Here is a 17,717-nt window from a genome sequence, read left to right on the forward strand (position 1 = left end):
AAGGCCCTCACCTGCATCAACACGCACAATGGTCTTTTTGTTTATAACAGATGCCCATTTGGAATCTGATCAGCAGCGGCGATATTCCAGCGAAACATGGAAAGGTGACTGAAGTTGATCCCCCACACCGTGGTCTTCCAGGATGACATCTTGGTCACAGGTCGGAACACAGTTGAGCACCTGCAGAACCTGGAGAAGGTTCTTAGACTACACAACCGCATGGGGCTCAGGTTAAAATGCTTGAAGTGTGTTTTCCTGGTGCCTGAAGTGGAGTTCTTGGGAAGGAGGATTGCGGCAGACAGCATCAGGCCATCAACGCGAAGACAGAGGCAATCGAGAACGCCCCAAGGCCACAGAACGTGACGGAGCTGCGGTTGTTTCTGGGACTCCCAAACTACTTTGGTAACTTCTTACCGGGTCTCGGCACACTGTTAGAACCACTGCATGTCTTACTACGAAAGGGGGACGAATGGGTTTGGGGCAAAAGCCAAGAAAATGCCTTTGTAAAAGCGAAAAAATTGTTATGCTCAAACAAATTGCTTGTGTTGTATGATCCATGTAAGTGTTTGGTACTAGCATATGATGCGTCGTCGTATGGAGTCGGTTGTGTATTGCAACAAGCTAATGATTTCGGGAAACTGCAATCGGTTGCTTATGCATCCACGAGTCTGTCTAAGGCTGAGAGAGCCTACAGCATGATTGAGAAAGAAGCGTTAGCGTGTGTCTATGGGGTAAAGAAAATGCATCAATATGTATTTGGGCAAAAATTCAAAATGGAAACTGACCATAAGCCACTTATAGCCCTGTTTTCCGAGAGTAAAGGGATGAATACCAACGCATCGGCCCGCATCCAGAGATGGGCGCTCACGTTGCCCGCATACAACTACGCCATCCGCCACAGGCCAGGCAAAGGAAACTGCGCCTATGCTCTCACTAGGCTGCCATTGCCCACCACGGGGGTGGAAATGGCGCAACCCGCATATCTAGCCATGGTTATGGAAGCATTTGAGAGTGAGCAATCATCGTCACTGCCCAGCAGGACCTCTTATTATCTCTAGTCAAAAGCTGTGTGCTTCACGGGAGCTGGTCCAGTGTCCCAGTGGAAATGCAGGAAGAGATAAAGCCGTTCCAGTAGCGCAAAGATGAAATGTCTATACAAGCAGACTGCCTTCTGTGGGGCAATCGAGTAGTTGTCCCCAAGAAGGGCAGAGACACCTTCATCAATGACCTCCACAGTACCCACCCAGGCATCGTGTGGTGGCCCAGTGTCGATGCGGACTTAAAGTCCTGCGTTCACAAATGTAATACATGCTCACAGTTAAGCAATGTACCCAGGGAGGCACCGCTACGTTTATGGTCTTGGCCCTCTAAACCGTGGTCTAGGGTACACGTCGACTATGCAGGCCCATTATTGGGTAAAATGTTCGTTGTGGTTGTAGACGCGTATTCCAAGTGGATTGATTGTGACATAATGTCGGCTAGCACGTCCGCTGCCACTACTGAAAGCCTGTGGGCCTTGTTTGCCACACACGGCTTACCCAATGTCCTGGTGAGCGACAACGGGCCAAGTTTTACCAGTGCTGAGTTCAAAGAATTCATGACCCGTAACGGGATCGAACATGTCATATCTGCCCCGTTTAAACCAGCGTCCAATAGTCAGGCAGAGAGAGCAGTGCAAACCATCAAGCAAGGCTTGAAGAGGGTAACTGAAGGCTCACTGCAGACTCGCCTATCCCAAGTCCTGCTTAGCTACCGCATGAGACCTCACTCACTCACTGGGATCCCACCTGCTGAACTGCTGATGAAAAGAGCACTTAAGACAAGGCTCTCGTTAGTTCACCCTGATCTACATGAACAGGTAGAGAGCAGGCGGCTTCAACAAAGTGCATACCATGATAGCACAAATGTGTCACGCGAGATTGAAATCAATGATCCTGTATTTGTATTAAATTATGGACAAGGTTCCAAGTGGCTTCCCGGCACCGTCGTGGCCAGAGGGGAGCAGGGTGTTTCAGGTCAAACTTTCAAAAGGACTCATTCACCGGAAACACTTGGACCAAATCAAACTCAGATTCAAGGGCTATCCTGAGCAACCCATCTTGGATCCTACCTTTTTTGATCCCCCAACATACACACCAGTGGCAACCGGCATCATGGTTTAGATTTAGATTACCACGAAGCAGAACCCATCACCCGCAGCAGCCCAGCAGGGCCCAACACACCAGGCAGCCCAGCAAGGCCAGCTGCACAGCAGCCCAGCGAGGGCCCAACAAATGATTCCACAAAACCAACTTTTACACTGAGACAATCAACCAGGGCAAGAAGGGCCCCAGATCGACTCACATTGTAAATAGTTACACTACTGACTTTGAGGGAGGTGGGTGTAGGGGGGAATGTTGTTATATATGTAAACTTGTATTTACTCTGTACAGCCACCAGAGGGCTCATCCCCCGAAGTGCTTAAGGGATCCCATAATCCCTTGGGAGCACAGGTATTTAAGGAGGCTTCACAGGTTGGAGAGGCGCTCTGGAGACCTGTAATAAAAGACAACGGTCACACTTTACTTTGAGCTCACAGTGTTCAGCCTGACTCTTTCTCCATACATAACACTCCCTGCTCTTATATTCTATACCTCGGCCAATAAAGGCAAGCATTCTGTATGCCTTCTTAACCTTATCCACCTGACCTGCTACTTTCAGAGATTTGTGGACAAGCACTCCAAGGTCCCCTTGTTCATCTACACTATTAAGTGGCCTACCGCTTAATGTGTGTACCCTTTCCTTATTAGCCCTCCCAAAGTGCATCACCTCATACTTCTCTGAATTAAATTCCATTTGCCACTGCTCTGCCCACCTGATCAGTAGATTGATATCCTCCTGCAGCCCATGACTTTCCTCTTCATTATCAACCACACAGTCAATGTTAGTGTCGTCTGCAAACTTCTTAATCATACTCCCTATATTCAAATCTAAATTATTGATATATACCACAAAAAGCAAGGGACCCAGTACTGAGCCCTGCAGAACCCCACTGGAAACATCCTTCCAGTCACAAAAACATCCATCAATCATTACCCTTTGCTTCCTACCTCCAAGACAATTTTGGATCCAACTTGCCACTTTGCCCTGTATCCCTTGGGCTTTAACCTTCATAACTAGTCTACCATGTGGGACCTTATCAAAAGCCTTGCTAAAGTCCATATATACTGCATCATACACACTATCCTCTTGGTTGCCTCCTCAAAAAATTCAATCAGGTTAGTCAAACACGATCTTCCCTTAACAAATCCATGCCGACTGTCCCTAATTAATCCTTGTCTTTCCAATGTAGATTTATCCTGTCTTTCAGGATTTTTTCCAATAATAATTTTCCCACCACTGAGGTTAGGCTGACAGGCCTGTAATTACTCAGCCTATCCCTTTCTCCCTTCTTAAATAAGGGTACCTCATTAGCAGTCCTCCAATCCTCCGGCACCATGCCCAAATCCAAAGAGGACGGGAAAATGATGGTCAAGGCCTCTGCTATTTCCTCTTTTACTTCGCTCAACAGCCTGGGATGCATTTCATCCGGGCCTGGGGACTTATCTACTTTCAAAGTTGCTAAACCCCTTAATACTTCCTCTCTTACTATATTTATTTCATCCAGATCTTTGTTAGGCAAGGGTATTAAGGGATATGGAACCAAGGTGGGTAGATGTGGCTAAGGTACAGTTCAGCCATGATCTAATTGAATAGCGGAATGGCTCGAGGGGCTGAATGGCCTCCTCCTGTTCCGATGTTCCTTCCTATAACAGTTTACCAGTCTGCTACAACTTTTGACTCACATCTTTCTCTGGACTTAAAGGTTTTGTTTTGGAACAGAAGTGCCAGTTTTTTTGTGAGCCGACTGAAACTTTCTAAAATGTAAAGTGGGCACAAAGGGTCCGTCTTTTTGTAATAGAAATGTATTCTTTCTGCTGAGCACTGTGCCTCACAATGTGGAGACTTTATCCATTAATATTTTCAATTAACTTTTATCATCAACAGCAGAAGCCTAGATCTTGCTGCTCTACCCTGCTCCGACCCACACATTTTTGTCCAGTATTGTACTTGGCAACAGCTGACGACACCTAGTAGAAGTCTTTGAACGAAGCAACACAGATATGCCCTAGCCCCCATAATCTAAACATCCTCAGTCACTGGCTAATGGTCGACAGATGTTTCATATAGATTGGCAGTTGATTGTAAATCCTTGGCTTCTCCCCTTACACCAGGTTATCAAGTTCAAAAAAAAAACAATATAAAATGACTGGTTTTCCTTCTCTTTCTTTATATGTAAATATTTAAGATTGTTTTACATCAAAGACTGAGGGGGCGTTTATAAACCTACCCACTAGGCAGGTTGGCTGTTAAAATGGTTCTGATTTCCTCCCCAGTAAGATCCCGCCAACTGTGCAACTGGGCAGGCATCAGGGACACCACCCCCCAACCCCTCACCCACCCCTCCCCACCCATTCCAAAGTGCATCACCTCACACTTCTCTGAATTAAATTCCATTTGCCACTGCTCTTCCCACCCGACCAGTAGATTGATATCCTCCTGCAGTCCATGGCTTTCCTTAGAGATGCATGTCAGGTTCCAATGATGTCATCAGGACCTGACTGCAATTTGAACTGAAGCCTGAGCGGGGAAGCTCACTGTGTCTTCTCAAGGACAGAAAAGGCTGAAAAAAAGGAGTAAGTCTTTTGTCTTTCCTTTGTCGGGCCAGGTGGAGCCAGATCTTTCAGGACGGGTGAATGAAAGTGACCCAAACAACCTTCCTCATCCATAATTATGATTGTAGGGAAGTCGAAAGGCCTGCTCTGGGTTCTGGGAGCTATAATCAGGTTGCTTGGCTCTATGACATCAGCCCCACAGGTGTGGCGATGCTATTTGCACGCACGTTGTGATAGGGGCTGGGCCACATGGTGGCTTCTGGGAGATGTGGCGTGGTGGCTCTGCTCAGGACATCAGGCCTCGGCTGGGCGGGATAGGCTGTGAAGGATCAGGGGAGCATTCCACTTACCTGATGGGAATAGGGCGGGAAAGTGGAGTTGAGGTCGAAGATCAGCCACGAGCTCATTGAATGGCGGAGCAGGCTTGAGGGGCCGTGTGGTCCCTCCTCCTGCTCCTATTTCTTATGCTCTAATAAATGCTGGAGTTTTTTTGCTCCCTCCACTAGACACTGAATAGAAGACACCACTTACTTCTGCGAACAGAACGAGGCTGTATACGGTTTCCACAGTCGGAGGTGGGAGATGGCACTTCCTGTAAAACACAAACATTGGTTTGTACTGAACTCTCACCACTTCAGACACTAAGTAGTTTAGTTGGATGTTTGTAAATGCAACCGTTTCTACAGAAACTTCCATCAGTAATTAGGCTGGAATTGAACACTATTTATATTATGAGGGTGGAGTAGAATCTTCCGTGAACAACAACACCGTGTATTTATATAGCGCCTTTAACATAGTAAAACGTCGCAAGGCGTTTCACAGCAGTGTTTTAAGACAAAACAAATAAATTTGACACCGAGCCACATAAGAAGAAATTAGTGCAGGTGATCAAAAGCTTGGTCAAAGAGGTAGGTTTTAAGGAGCGCCTTGAAGGAGGAAAGAGAGGTAGAGAGAAGAGGAAAGGTTTAGGGGGGGGTTCCAGAGCTTGGGGCCTAGGCAACAGAAGGCACAGCCACTAATGGTTGAGCGATTATAATCAGGGATGCTCAGGAGGGCAGAATTAGAGGAATGCAGCCATCTCGGTGGTGGGGTTGTGGGGCTGGAGGAGGATACAGAGATAGGGAGGGGCGAGGCCATGGAGGGATTTGTAAACAAGGATGAGAATTTTGAAATTGAGGCATTGCTTAACCGAGAGCCAACCGGCTTGCCCCACCAGTGCAATCGGGCAGTGTAATGGACCGCAATTGTTCCTTTTTACTTCTTTCCATTATAAAGTATTCCTGGATATATTTAAGCGCGGTGACCTGGAGCAGTTTTATTAACGGATGCACCTGCTGCCAACGAGCCGGAGACGTTCTGCGGTCCATCGAGGAAGCAGGCTGCTAAAAGACAGCTGGGGAAGGGAGCGGGCTGCAGCTCAGAATGCAGTTTACCAACAAAAAGAAGCATTTTAGTAAGGGTATCCGGTCCTCTGTCTGATTTAAAATCTCGGCAAATGACTTAAAAAAAACACTATACTGAACCATTTAATAGTTTCATTGGTGTACACTAGTCAGCTCTTCAGTAAATTAAATATTTTTTGAGATGAAAAATTGTCTGTGTGCCTAAGAAACTGAGCACAATTGAAGAGCCTCCCGAACCAGCACAATGGGCGCAATGTTGTAATTTTAACCCAGGGGGCGTGTCCAGTTTTGTGGGCGGGGCCTGCTCCGGGCGAATTGTGTCTTGAACCGGTGTAAAAGACGGCAGAAAACGCGAACTCAAGTGGTTTTGAGCGTAACTCACTTACGCATTAAATTCCACCATCCTTTGCACTGGTTCGGCCACTTGCGCCCACAATGCGTTGATATTCCTGGCATAAAAGAATGCAAACTCTACCCCTTGGTGTTTGTGAGGCCAACTGACATCATTGCACATGAAACATGGTGTCCCGTGCGACAGCCAGCACGCATTCAGTGCCTGCGGTAGCTGCCACTCTTTTATCGGAAGGACGTTAAGGCAAAGACCGCCTCAGCGAGCGTCCCTGATGGTCCAGTCTGCACTTGGGTTACCAACTTGGGCTGGGCGTATTCCTGGAGGTTTCCTCACATGAATTCCCACCTCCAACCATCCCACCCGCTCAAGCAGCCCTTTTCCCCCCCATCTCCAATATTTTTATATGTTCTACTCCTGCTCCTATTTCTTATGTCCTTACGTTGGGCTCAATTTTCCACAGTATTTGCACCGTTTTTTTTGGAGTAGGCTGTTTTTCCTGGCCTAACTTAAAAATCCCCAGTTTCCCCAATCAATTTGCACCAGCATAACTCAGTTAGTTACATTTTTTTTTCTCAAAAGCCACCACCAGCCACCTATGCCAATTCTGGCCATTTAGGCAACTTTGGCCAGCTAATAGTTACTCCATTTCTACTTAGACCAGTTTATGTGGCCCCTCGAGAAAACCCTTGCGGAGAGTTAAAGAAATCGTCGCAGGTAAGTAAATCGTCACAGGTAAGTAAATCGTCGCAGGTAAGTAAATCGTCGCAGGTAAGGAAATCGGCGCAGGTAAGGAAATCATCACAGGTAAGTAAATCGTCACAGGTAAGGAAATCGGCGCAGGTAAGTAAATCGTCACAGGTAAGGAAATCGGCGCAGGTAAGTAAATCGTCACAGGTAAGGAAATCGGCACAGGTAAGTAAATCGTCACAGGTAAGGAAATCGGCGCAGGTAAGTAAATCGTCACAGGTAAGGAAATCGGCGCAGGTAAGGAAATCATCACAGGTAAGTAAATCGTCACAGGTAAGGAAATCGTCGCAGGTAAGGAAATCGGCGCAGGTAAGGAAATCGGCGCAGGTAAGTAAATCATCACAGGTAAGGAAATCGGCGCAGGTAAGGAAATCGGCGCAGGTAAGTAAATCGTCACAGGTAAGGAAATCGGCGCAGGTAAGGAAATCGGCGCAGGTAAGTGCAGCAGATGCCCAGACAGCAGCAGCAGGAAAGGTAAGAGAGAGGGGGAGAGAGAGGTGGGGTGAGGGAGAGGGGGTGGGGGCAAGCCTTTCGGGTGTAGTTAGGCGTGGGGACCGGGAGGGAGGAGACCACTCGGCCAGGGCTAGGGGTGGGAGAGTGCACCGGCAAGCCCTACGGCCAGACACAGAGAGAGAGAGAGAGAGAGAGATCAGAGAATCGAACCGGTGGGGACTGGACCAGCAAGCTCTTCCGGCAGGGTTGGAGGTAAGTTGCTATTATGTGTTTTTCAATTCTTTTAGTGTGTTGGGAGCTGGCTGTATGCTTCACTTTGCAGCCTCAGCTCGCATTGTGTCCCTGGTTACCATGGCAGCCCGATCATTTTGGCGCAAATCAAGGCTCCACCCCCAAAACTAAAGGTCGGGTTAGGCCATGCCAAAATGAAGAAATCCAACGGGGAAACTTAACATATATTTTTTTTGCGTACTTGGGCCCCAAAAAAATCGGGCGTAACTCTTCAAGTACATGAAAAAAATGCTTTGGGGAAAATTGAGCCCATTGTACCTAACAAATGGAAGTGTGTAAAGAAAATGAAATGAAAACACATTTTTTTTTTAATGGCGCTCTGATTTTTCTCCCAAGTCGCTCGCAATGGAGGTTAATCTTTCATTCCTTGAGACTCTGGGACAATCCTGGAGGGTTGGCAACCCTAGTCTGTACGTGCATGGCCTGCTGTGATATTGAGGCCTGCAGAGCCCGATTAAATCCCTGGTCTGTGGTAACCTGAGTTAGGGCAGTGTTTGGACACTACAATCGGCCTGAGCTCGCACTCCTGGTCAATGTGCACGGGTGGGTGTTGGGGTCAGGACAGGGTCACGCCCAGCTGTGACGCAGCCCAACATTGACTGGTCTACTCACGCACAGGGGTAGGAATTCGACGGCGGCAGGATTTGGGTGTGAAGGTGGTGATGTGGTCACAACTTGCGGCCTAACCAGAAGGCCCGTAAATTGGGCCTCGGGCCCCATCTAAATATTATGGGTGATCTGGCCCACCTCCACAGGCAGTGCGACCTTAAGCCAGATCGAATTTCAGGCTGCCTGCCTCGCCAGGGGAACGGGAGCCGATCGCGGCTGACAGTGGCCCTCGGGAGGAGCTGTGGAGCCAACAGCGATAAGATAGGAACTCTTCAACTTCATTGAGGTGTCTCAGAGGGGACCTTATAGAGGGATAACAGATACATAACAGGACAGAGAAAGTAAACACAAAACAATGGGCCAGGTTTCGCTGGAGTGGAACATCTGGTCCTTGGATTTTTTTTCCTCATCCTTTAGCTCAAGATATTTTTGCACTGTAACATTGCTGGATGTGTCAATTATAACAGGGCATCTGAGACCTCAGTGAGCAGACCAGGGATTGAATCCTGGTGTGAATGGCTCCTGTACAACACTAACTAGTGCTTTTTCCCACAAGGCCATCAGGGAGCTGAATAATCTCTTTCATCTGTTGGTTAGTGGTTGACTCACATTACAGGAAGTGTCAACATCACCAGAACCTGAGCACAGGCTGCACTCCTGAAAGTTTATTCCCACTCACTGCAGAGAAACACAGCAGGGCTGTTTCAATAGTTGATCAACCTTCATCCCCACTCTTCCTCCCAAGTGTCAGATGTGGTCAGCACTCTTGCCTCTGAGTCAGAAGGTTGTGGGTTCAAGTCCCACTCCAGGGCCTTGAGCACATAAATTTGGGCTGGCAGCCAGTGCAGTACTGGGGGAGCGTTGCACTGTTGGAGGTGCTGTCTTTTGGATGAGACGCTGAAACTCTCTCAGGGGGATGTAAAAGATCGCATGGCATTATTTTGAAGAAAAGCAGGGGAATTATCCCCGGTGCCCTGGCCAATATTTATTCCTGAACTAACATCACTAAAAACCGATTATCTAACCACTATCACATTGCTCTTTGTGAGAGCTGGCTGTGGCTGTGGGAACAGTTGGCTGCTGCATTTCCTACATTATACTTCAAAAGTAAAGCACTTTGCTGAGGTTGTGAAAGGTGGTATATAAATGCAAGTCTTTCTTTTGTTCCCCATATTTAAGATTCTTGACCTTAGAAGTAAAAGGGGAACTCCAGGCATGAAGCTGTGGCTGGCTCGGGCAGCAGCTGAAATATGTTGTGAGTCTTTGTCCAGTGCTCTGACACACAAGTCAGACAATGTGAGAATCAGAAAAGGCCACTCCTAGGAACATAGGAATGGCTAATCGAGAAAAGACCAAGGTCCATCTAGTTCGCCTTCCACCATCCTGGTAGTCACATGATCATGCAGTTGTTGACCAATCACAGCGATCAATCTCTATCAATGAGTCTACAACAGACCCAGACCCGAGGTGAGGAAAACCCTATTGGTGGAGAGCTTTAGGAACCATAGGTCCAAAGTCACCTGTCCCTCCCAAGCACGCTACACTCATCACATGTCATGTCTCAAATTATTCATATCCTGTATCCAAAATTTTATTTTCTCATCCAAACAACCATTATAAATATCCCCAAAGAACAGGATTCACTATCATAGGCCAGGACGCAACAATCCTCTTTTTGTTTTTCCCACATCCGTAAAGTAGAGCTTGGTCTCCAGTCATCTTGGTTAACCCTTGCCACTGGACCAAGGCCTAGCTCTGTCGAGCCCGTGTGGTGGCTGGGGTGCAACGGCCACCACACGTTAAAAGAATTCACGAACAGGCATCTTCCACCCTTCAGGATGTAGTTCAGGACCTAGAATGTCAGGTCCCTCATGGAAACACCTGTGAACTCATCCCTTTTTGGTATGGAAGCAAATCATCCTCGATACGAGGGACTGCCTAATGCTACTATACTAAAGTCTTTTCTATAAGTGTTAGCAGGCTTGTCATTGATATTACCCCTTACTCTGCTGAAATGCGTCCCATTTGATAGGTTTCACCTCCATCCTTATGATGAGTTACTTTCAAAGGGCTGTTCTGTGGGACCTGGAAGACAGCCATTGTGGGGCCGTGGATGGAGATGGCAATGAACATATCTGATGCAGTCAGTTCAAGCATTGTCCTTTCATTACTGTGAAGCAGGTTTGAAATCACTCCCTCCTTCTGGTGAGACATTAAACTGGGTTACCATCAGCCCGCTCAGCTGGAGGTTAAAGACCTCATGTCAAACACCCCCACAGAAACAGGTTAATGGGTCATTCATCTCATTGCTGTTTGCGGCATCTTGTTGTCAGATGCTTACAGAATAGTCATCGCTGAACTTCAAAGGAATTCGCTGTCTGAAACACACCAAGGCTCTAAATAAATACAAGTCCTTTCTTTCTATCCCATGGACTTTTTAATTATGTCCAAGAGCCTCCTGCAGGGTGTGCGTCCTCCAGTCCAACCCACAAAACATTATTTTCTGCTGGCCCTCTTTGCGGCTCGGTGAGTCTTATTAATGCCAAAGATTCAGTCGCTTCCCTTTGCCATTCAGTTCTGTGCTGCTGACGTTAACCCACCTGCACACAGATTGGTTCAATGGCCGGGTTAGCAGATAAACTCAGTGAGCAATCACAAGAGCTGGAAGAGAATGAATGGTTTCCCCTGCTCTTACAGGCATTGTATACCATAGCTAATCTTCTGTTAGGTGATTCCTTGGCCCTGCCTGAATTGATTTTACTGAACTGATGTTCCTCCAACATTACCAGGGAACCAATTTGGGATTCTGCATCCTACAAAGCCATGCCATTGGAGCCCCACATTTCAGGGTGCCTTGCTCCATGGGTCAGTAGATGACCATGGGTTGTGGCACTGATCCTTACCTGACTAGCAAAGTCTCAGATCTGACCCCTGACATCAACAGGAGAGGTGGCTGGGGCGATATAATGGGCCTTGATATTGTAATGCATGCACCTCACAGGTCTGTAGAGCTATTGCATTGTGACTGGCTTAGCCAGTCACGTGATGTTACATAAGAACATAAGAAATAGCACAGGAGTAGGTCATACGGCCCCTCGAGCCTGCTCCGCCATTCAATAAGATCATGGCTGATCTGATCATGGACTCAGCTCCACTTCCCTGCCCGCTCCCCATAACCCCTTATCCCCTTATCGTTTAAGAAACTGTCTATTTCTGTCTTAAATTTATTCAATGTCCCAAGCTTCCACAGGCAGCGAATTCCACAGATTTACAACCATCTGAGAGAAGAAACTTCTCCTCATCTCAGTTTTAAATGGCCGACCCCTTATTCTAAGATCATACCTTCTAGTTTTAGTCTCCCCCATCAGTGGAAACATCCTCTCTGCATCCACCTTGTCAAACCCCTTCATAATCTTATAAGATCACCTCTCATTCTTCTGAATTCCAATGAGTAGAGGCCCAACCTACTCAACCTTTCCTCATAAGTCAACCCCCTCATCTCCGGAATCAACCTAGTAAACCTTCTCTGAACTGCCTCCAAAGCAAGTATATCCTTTCGTAAATATGGAAACCAAAACTGCATGCAGTACTCCAGGTGTGGCCTCTCCAATACCTTATATAGCTGTAGCAAGACTTCCCTACTTTTATATTCCATCCTCTTTGCAATAAAGGCCAAGATTCCATTGGCCTTCCTGATCACTTGCTGTACCTGCATACTATCCTTTTGTGTTTCATGCACAAGTACCTCCAGGTCCTGTTGTACTGCAGCACTTTGCAATCTTTCTCCATTTAAATAATAACTTGCTCTTTGATTTTTTTCTGCCAAAGTGCATGACCTCACACTTTCCAACATTATACTCCATCTGCCAAATTTTTGCCCACTCACTTAGCCTGTCTATGTCCTTTTGTGATTTTTTGTATCCTCCTCACACATTGCTTTTCCTCCCATCTTTGTATTGTCAGCAAACTTGGCTACGTTACACTCAGTCTCTTCTTCCAAGTCGTTAATATAGATTGTAAATAGTTGTAAATGTTCACAAGACTCAATAAAACCTCAGCCAGTTGGGTTGAGGTATGCAGTTGTGAACCTAGTGGATGAACTGGTTATGTGTAGTGTGATTGTTAAACCTTTGTTAATAAACCAACTAGTTCTTAATAGCAATGTGTTGCTATGAATTCTTAAGTAAAGAACCCATGAAACAAATACATTACATATGTGTTTGGGGATGGATAATTGGTCCTGGTTCCCACTGTGGATTGATATCCGGTGACTCCTGCCAGAGGTATGTATATATGTATCTGTGTGTGTGTGTGTGTGTGTGTGTATATGTGTGTGTGTGTGTGTGTGTGTGTGTGTGTAATTCAGGAAAGGACTTTGCCTGTGACAGCCACAGTTAAATAGCTTGCTAGCACCATCTATCTGTGGTCGCACATGACAAACGGCCATGTGGGTGAAGGACTGACTGTGGAATGGTGCCTCAGAAACAGTAAGCACCTCCTCAGTCATGGAGGAAATAGGAATAAGGTAATTCAAGAAGGTAATTCAAGAAGGAAAAGAGAATTCCAGTGGCACTTCCAATTAGAGGGTCCCAGGCCTAATTAATGGAATCTTTAATTAGAATCTTCCTTTCAGAGATGGGATGAGCTTGTTTTACAAGGAACTTTCTCCCAGTTGACTTTCTTTAACTTGGGTAGTCAGTAACCAATTAGGTTATTGCATTCTACATTATGCCTATTTCATTGACCAATTCAAAGCCTGATCATCTAATCAGAGAGGTAGGTTTTGGTTACCCTGCATCACATTCTGGCCACCACCAGACTTCTCTTCCATTTACCCACATGGACTTCACATACCTCGACAAATACTCTCGGGAAACATCCCCTTCTCCCGTCTATCTCTCCTTCCCACCAGCCTTGCTCTCCCGTGCGCTTTGAATTCTTTATGATATCGCCAATCTGGAATGGCAGCTGATTTTCCACCTGGGTCTCATAGCAGGTCACGGCGATAAATTCCACTAAGGACAACAAAAGAGAAGAACAAGGGCGGTGAGGAGAGGAACAAGAACTGAAAGCTGGTGAAGGAGCGTTCACAAATAGAGCGGTAAAGACCGGCTGGTGCATTGAGTGCTGTCCTGGCATAATGTTTGCGCAGCGTGACTCCCATATCACCCCCACCCCACCTCCCTCCCCACCTCCTCACCCACCAGCCAAACAATCTCCCGGGAGAGGCAAAAAAATAAACAGAGAAAAAACCTTAGGCTAATTTAGGAAAAACATTCACAGAATCATACAGCACAGAAGGAAGCCATTTGGCCCATTGTGCCTGTGCCGGCTCTTTGAAAGAGCTATCCAATTAGTCCCACTCGCCTACCTTTTCCCTACAACCCTGTCAATATTTCCTTTTTAAGTAATTATCCAACTCACTTTTGAAAGTTACCATTGAATCTGCCTCCACCATCCTCTCAGGCTGTGCGTTCCAGATCATAACTTGCTGCGTAGAATCTCTCCAAATCTCCCCATGTAGTTATGCTGGCCACTCCCAGTAACCCATCCAGCCTTTTTGAATGTTTCCAGCAAATCCACACTCATAAGAGCAGGCCATTCAGCCCCTCGAACCTGGCCCACCATTCAACTAACTTCATGTCCGGTCTGTATCTTAACTCCATCTACCCGCTTTGGTTTCATAACCTTTAATATCTTTACCCAACAGAGGTCTATCAATCGTAATTTAGACATTTTAAACTGACCCGTTCTCTTTTTGGGGAAGTTCCAGATTCTCACTACCCTTTGTGTGAAGAAGTGCTTCCTGACATCACCCCTGAACGGCTTAGTTCTAATTTTAAGATTGTACCACTTTGTTCTGGTCTCTCCCACCAGGCAACATAGTTTCACTCTATCTATCCTATCAAATCCTTTAATCTTTTTAAACACCTCAATTAAATCACTGATTAATCTTCTACATTCAAGGGAATACAAGTCTAGTCTATGCAACCTGTCCTCATAATTTAACCCATTTAGCAAGGTATTATTCTGGTGATTCGGCACTGCACCCCCTCAAGTCTTCGCTCCTGAGGTACGTTGCCCAGAACTGAATACAGGGCACAGGATGGGGTCTAACCAGAGTTCTGTGCAGCTGCAACATAACTTCCAACCCTTTGTATTCCAGCCCTCAGGATAAAGGCCAACATTCCATTAGCCTTGTTAATTATGGTTTTACTTGTGCACTATTTCTGCACCCTTAACTCTCTCTGCTTACATAAGAACATAAGAAATAGGAGCAGGAATAGGCCACCTGACCCCTCGAGCCTGCTCCGCCATTCAGTAAGATCATGGCTGATCTGATCATGGACTCAGCTCCACTTCCCTGCCCGCTCCCCATAACCCTTTATTCCCTTATCACTCAAAAATCTATCTATCTCCGCCTTAAATATATTCAATGACCCAGCCTCCACAGCTCTCTGGGGCAGAGAATTCCATAGATTTACAACCTTCCAAGAGAAGAAATTCTTCCTCATCTTAGTTTTAAATGGGCAGCCCCTTATTCTGAGACTATGTCCCCTAGTTTTAGTTTCCCCTATGAGTGGAAATATCCTCTCTGCATCCACCTTGTCGAGCCCCCTCATTATCTTATATGTTTCGATAAGATCACCTCTCATTCTTCTGAACTCCAATGAGTATAGTTCCAACCTACTTAACCTATCTTCATATGTCAACCCCTCATCTCCAGAATCAACCTAGTGAACAGCCTCCAATGCAAGTATATCCCTCCTTAAATTATCATCATCATAGGCAGTCCCTCGGTTTCGAGGAAGACTTGCTTCCACTCTTAACATGGCTGTACAGTCCAATACGAGAACCACAGTCTCTGTCGCAGGTGGGGCAGATAGTCGTTGAGGGAAAAGGTGGGTGGGACTGGTTTGCCGCATGCTCCTTCCGCTATCTGCGCTTGATTTCTGCATGCTCTCGGCGATGAGACTCGAGGTGCTCAGCGCCCTCCCGGATGCGCTTCCTCCACTTAGGGCGGTCTTTGGCCAGGGACTCCCAGGTGTCAGTGGGGATGTTGCACTTTATCACCAAAACTGTACACAGTACTCCAGGTGTGGCCTCACCAATACCCTGTACAGTTGTAGCAGGACTTCTCTGCTTTTATACTCTATCCCCCTTGCAATAAAGGCTAACATTCCATTTGCCTTCCTGAGTACTTGCTGTACCTGCATACTCACTTTTTGTGTTTCATGCACAAGGACCCGCCAGGTCCCTCTGTACTCCAACACTTTGCAATTTTTCTCCATTTCAATTGTAATTTGCTTTTCTATTTTTTCTGCCGAAGTGGATAACTTCACATTTTCTCACATTATACTCCATCTGCTAGAATTTTGTCCACTCACTTAGCCTCTCTATATCCCTCTGCAGATGTTTTGTGTCCTCACAGTTTGATTTCCCACCCATCTTTGTATCATCAGCAAACTTGGCTACATTACACTCGGTCCCTTCATCCAAGTCATTAATATAGATTGTAAATAGTTGAGGACCTAGCACCGAACTACTTACCCACAGTTCCCAGCTTCTCGCCATTTAGAAAATACTCCGATTGATCTTTCTTGGGTCCAAAGTGGATGAGCTCACACTTTCCCCACTCATTTAATTTGTCACTGTCCCTTTGCAACTTTCTGCTCCCAACTACACTATTTACTGTGCCACCTAACTTAGTGTCACCAGCAAACTGAGATATACGGCTTTCTCTTCCTTCATCCAAATCATTGATAAATACAGTGAAAAGCTGAGGCTCCAGTACAGATCCTTGGGGAACACTAGTCACGTCCTGCAGATTTGAATACACGCTGTGTCGCTGTAGCTCAGTTGGTAGCACTATTGCCTCTGAGTCCGAAGGAATTGAGCATAAAATCTAGGCAGACACTCCAGTGCAGTACTGAAGGAGTGCTGCAGTGTCAGATGGTCTTGCCTTTCAGATGAGATGTTAAACTGAAGCCCTGTCTGCCCTCTCAGATGGATGTAAAATATCCCATGGCACTATTTCGAAGAGGAGCAGGGAAGGTCCCCATTATCTTGCCCAATATTTATCCCTCAAAAAACGTCACTAAAACAGATCATCTAGTCATTATCACATTGCTATTTGTGGTACAAATTGGCTACCGTGTTTCCTTCATTACAACAGTGACTACACTTCAAAAGCACTTCATTGGCTGTAAAGTCCTGAGGTTCTGAAAGACGCTGTATAAATGCTTTCTTATGCATTATTCCTACTCTCTGTCTCCTACCCCCTAACCAATTTCCTATCCAAGCCAGTAGGGTGCCTCCAATTCCAAGTGCTCTCATTTTTGTCAACAGATTCTTATGTGGAACCTTAATGAAAGCCTTCTGGAAGTCCATGTAAATAACATCCATAGACACTCTCTTATCTTATCTATCGCCTCAAAAAATTATACTCAGTTAGTTAGACATGGTTTACCCTTTACAATTCCACGCTAGATCTCTCTGATCAGCTCATGTTTGTCCAAAGACTCAATAGCCCTGTCCCTAATAACAGCTTCTAATAACTGACTGCAAGGAGCCCAAAACTTGTCCCAAAGGTTGACAACTCTCTGCAAATAGAAGTACCATCTAACATAACTTATTCTCTTCTTCCGTACCTCAGACTCATGTTCTCCGGTGCTCCCCAACCAATCCAGCTCAAATAATCTATCCACATAAAGAAAGAAAGACAAAGAAAGACTTGCATTTATATAGCGCCTTTCACAGCCACCGGACGTCGGATTGAGTCTAATCCTTGCATTATTTTAAAGTCCGCACTCAAATCTCCACAAAGTCTCTGCATTTTTTTTAAAGAGTATAAACCCTCAGCTCTCTAAGCCTGGTAATGGGGTGCCTTTAAATTACAATCAATCCAGTGACCAAACTGCACTAATAAAGCTGCAACTCAACAAAAATTGCTGTTAGAATTTTCGATTATCCAACACAAAGAAAGTCTACTGGTATAAATAAACTGTCTGCAGCCCCACGGGAGAGCGACGAGTATATATTAATAACAGGACAGCAATACACTGCAGAAATTCCTTGACTGCAACACCCCTCAGGATAGTCCCAATGTTTCTGAGATCCTCTGAACCTTCCCTCGGGCAGACTGAACGTCCCTGTGGGGATAGGCTG

General features: G+C 46.1%; 1 protein-coding gene across 1 annotated transcript in view; it reads right to left on the reverse strand.

Moving 5' to 3' along the window:
* sh3d21 (SH3 domain containing 21) overlaps positions 1 to 17,717 on the reverse strand; it is a 131,117-nt gene that overhangs the window by 113,153 nt on the left and 247 nt on the right. Inside the window, exons 2-3 of the mRNA XM_070898718.1 lie at positions 13,404 to 13,564; positions 5,226 to 5,286 (exon numbers count right to left, since the gene is read on the reverse strand). Of these exons, the coding sequence (XP_070754819.1) occupies positions 5,226 to 5,286; positions 13,404 to 13,564 (222 nt within the window). The remainder of the gene's footprint in view (positions 1 to 5,225; positions 5,287 to 13,403; positions 13,565 to 17,717) is intronic.

The sequence above is a fragment of the Pristiophorus japonicus genome, chromosome 14 (genome assembly GCF_044704955.1).
Source record: "Pristiophorus japonicus isolate sPriJap1 chromosome 14, sPriJap1.hap1, whole genome shotgun sequence".
NCBI classification, from domain to species: Eukaryota; Metazoa; Chordata; class Chondrichthyes; family Pristiophoridae; genus Pristiophorus; species Pristiophorus japonicus.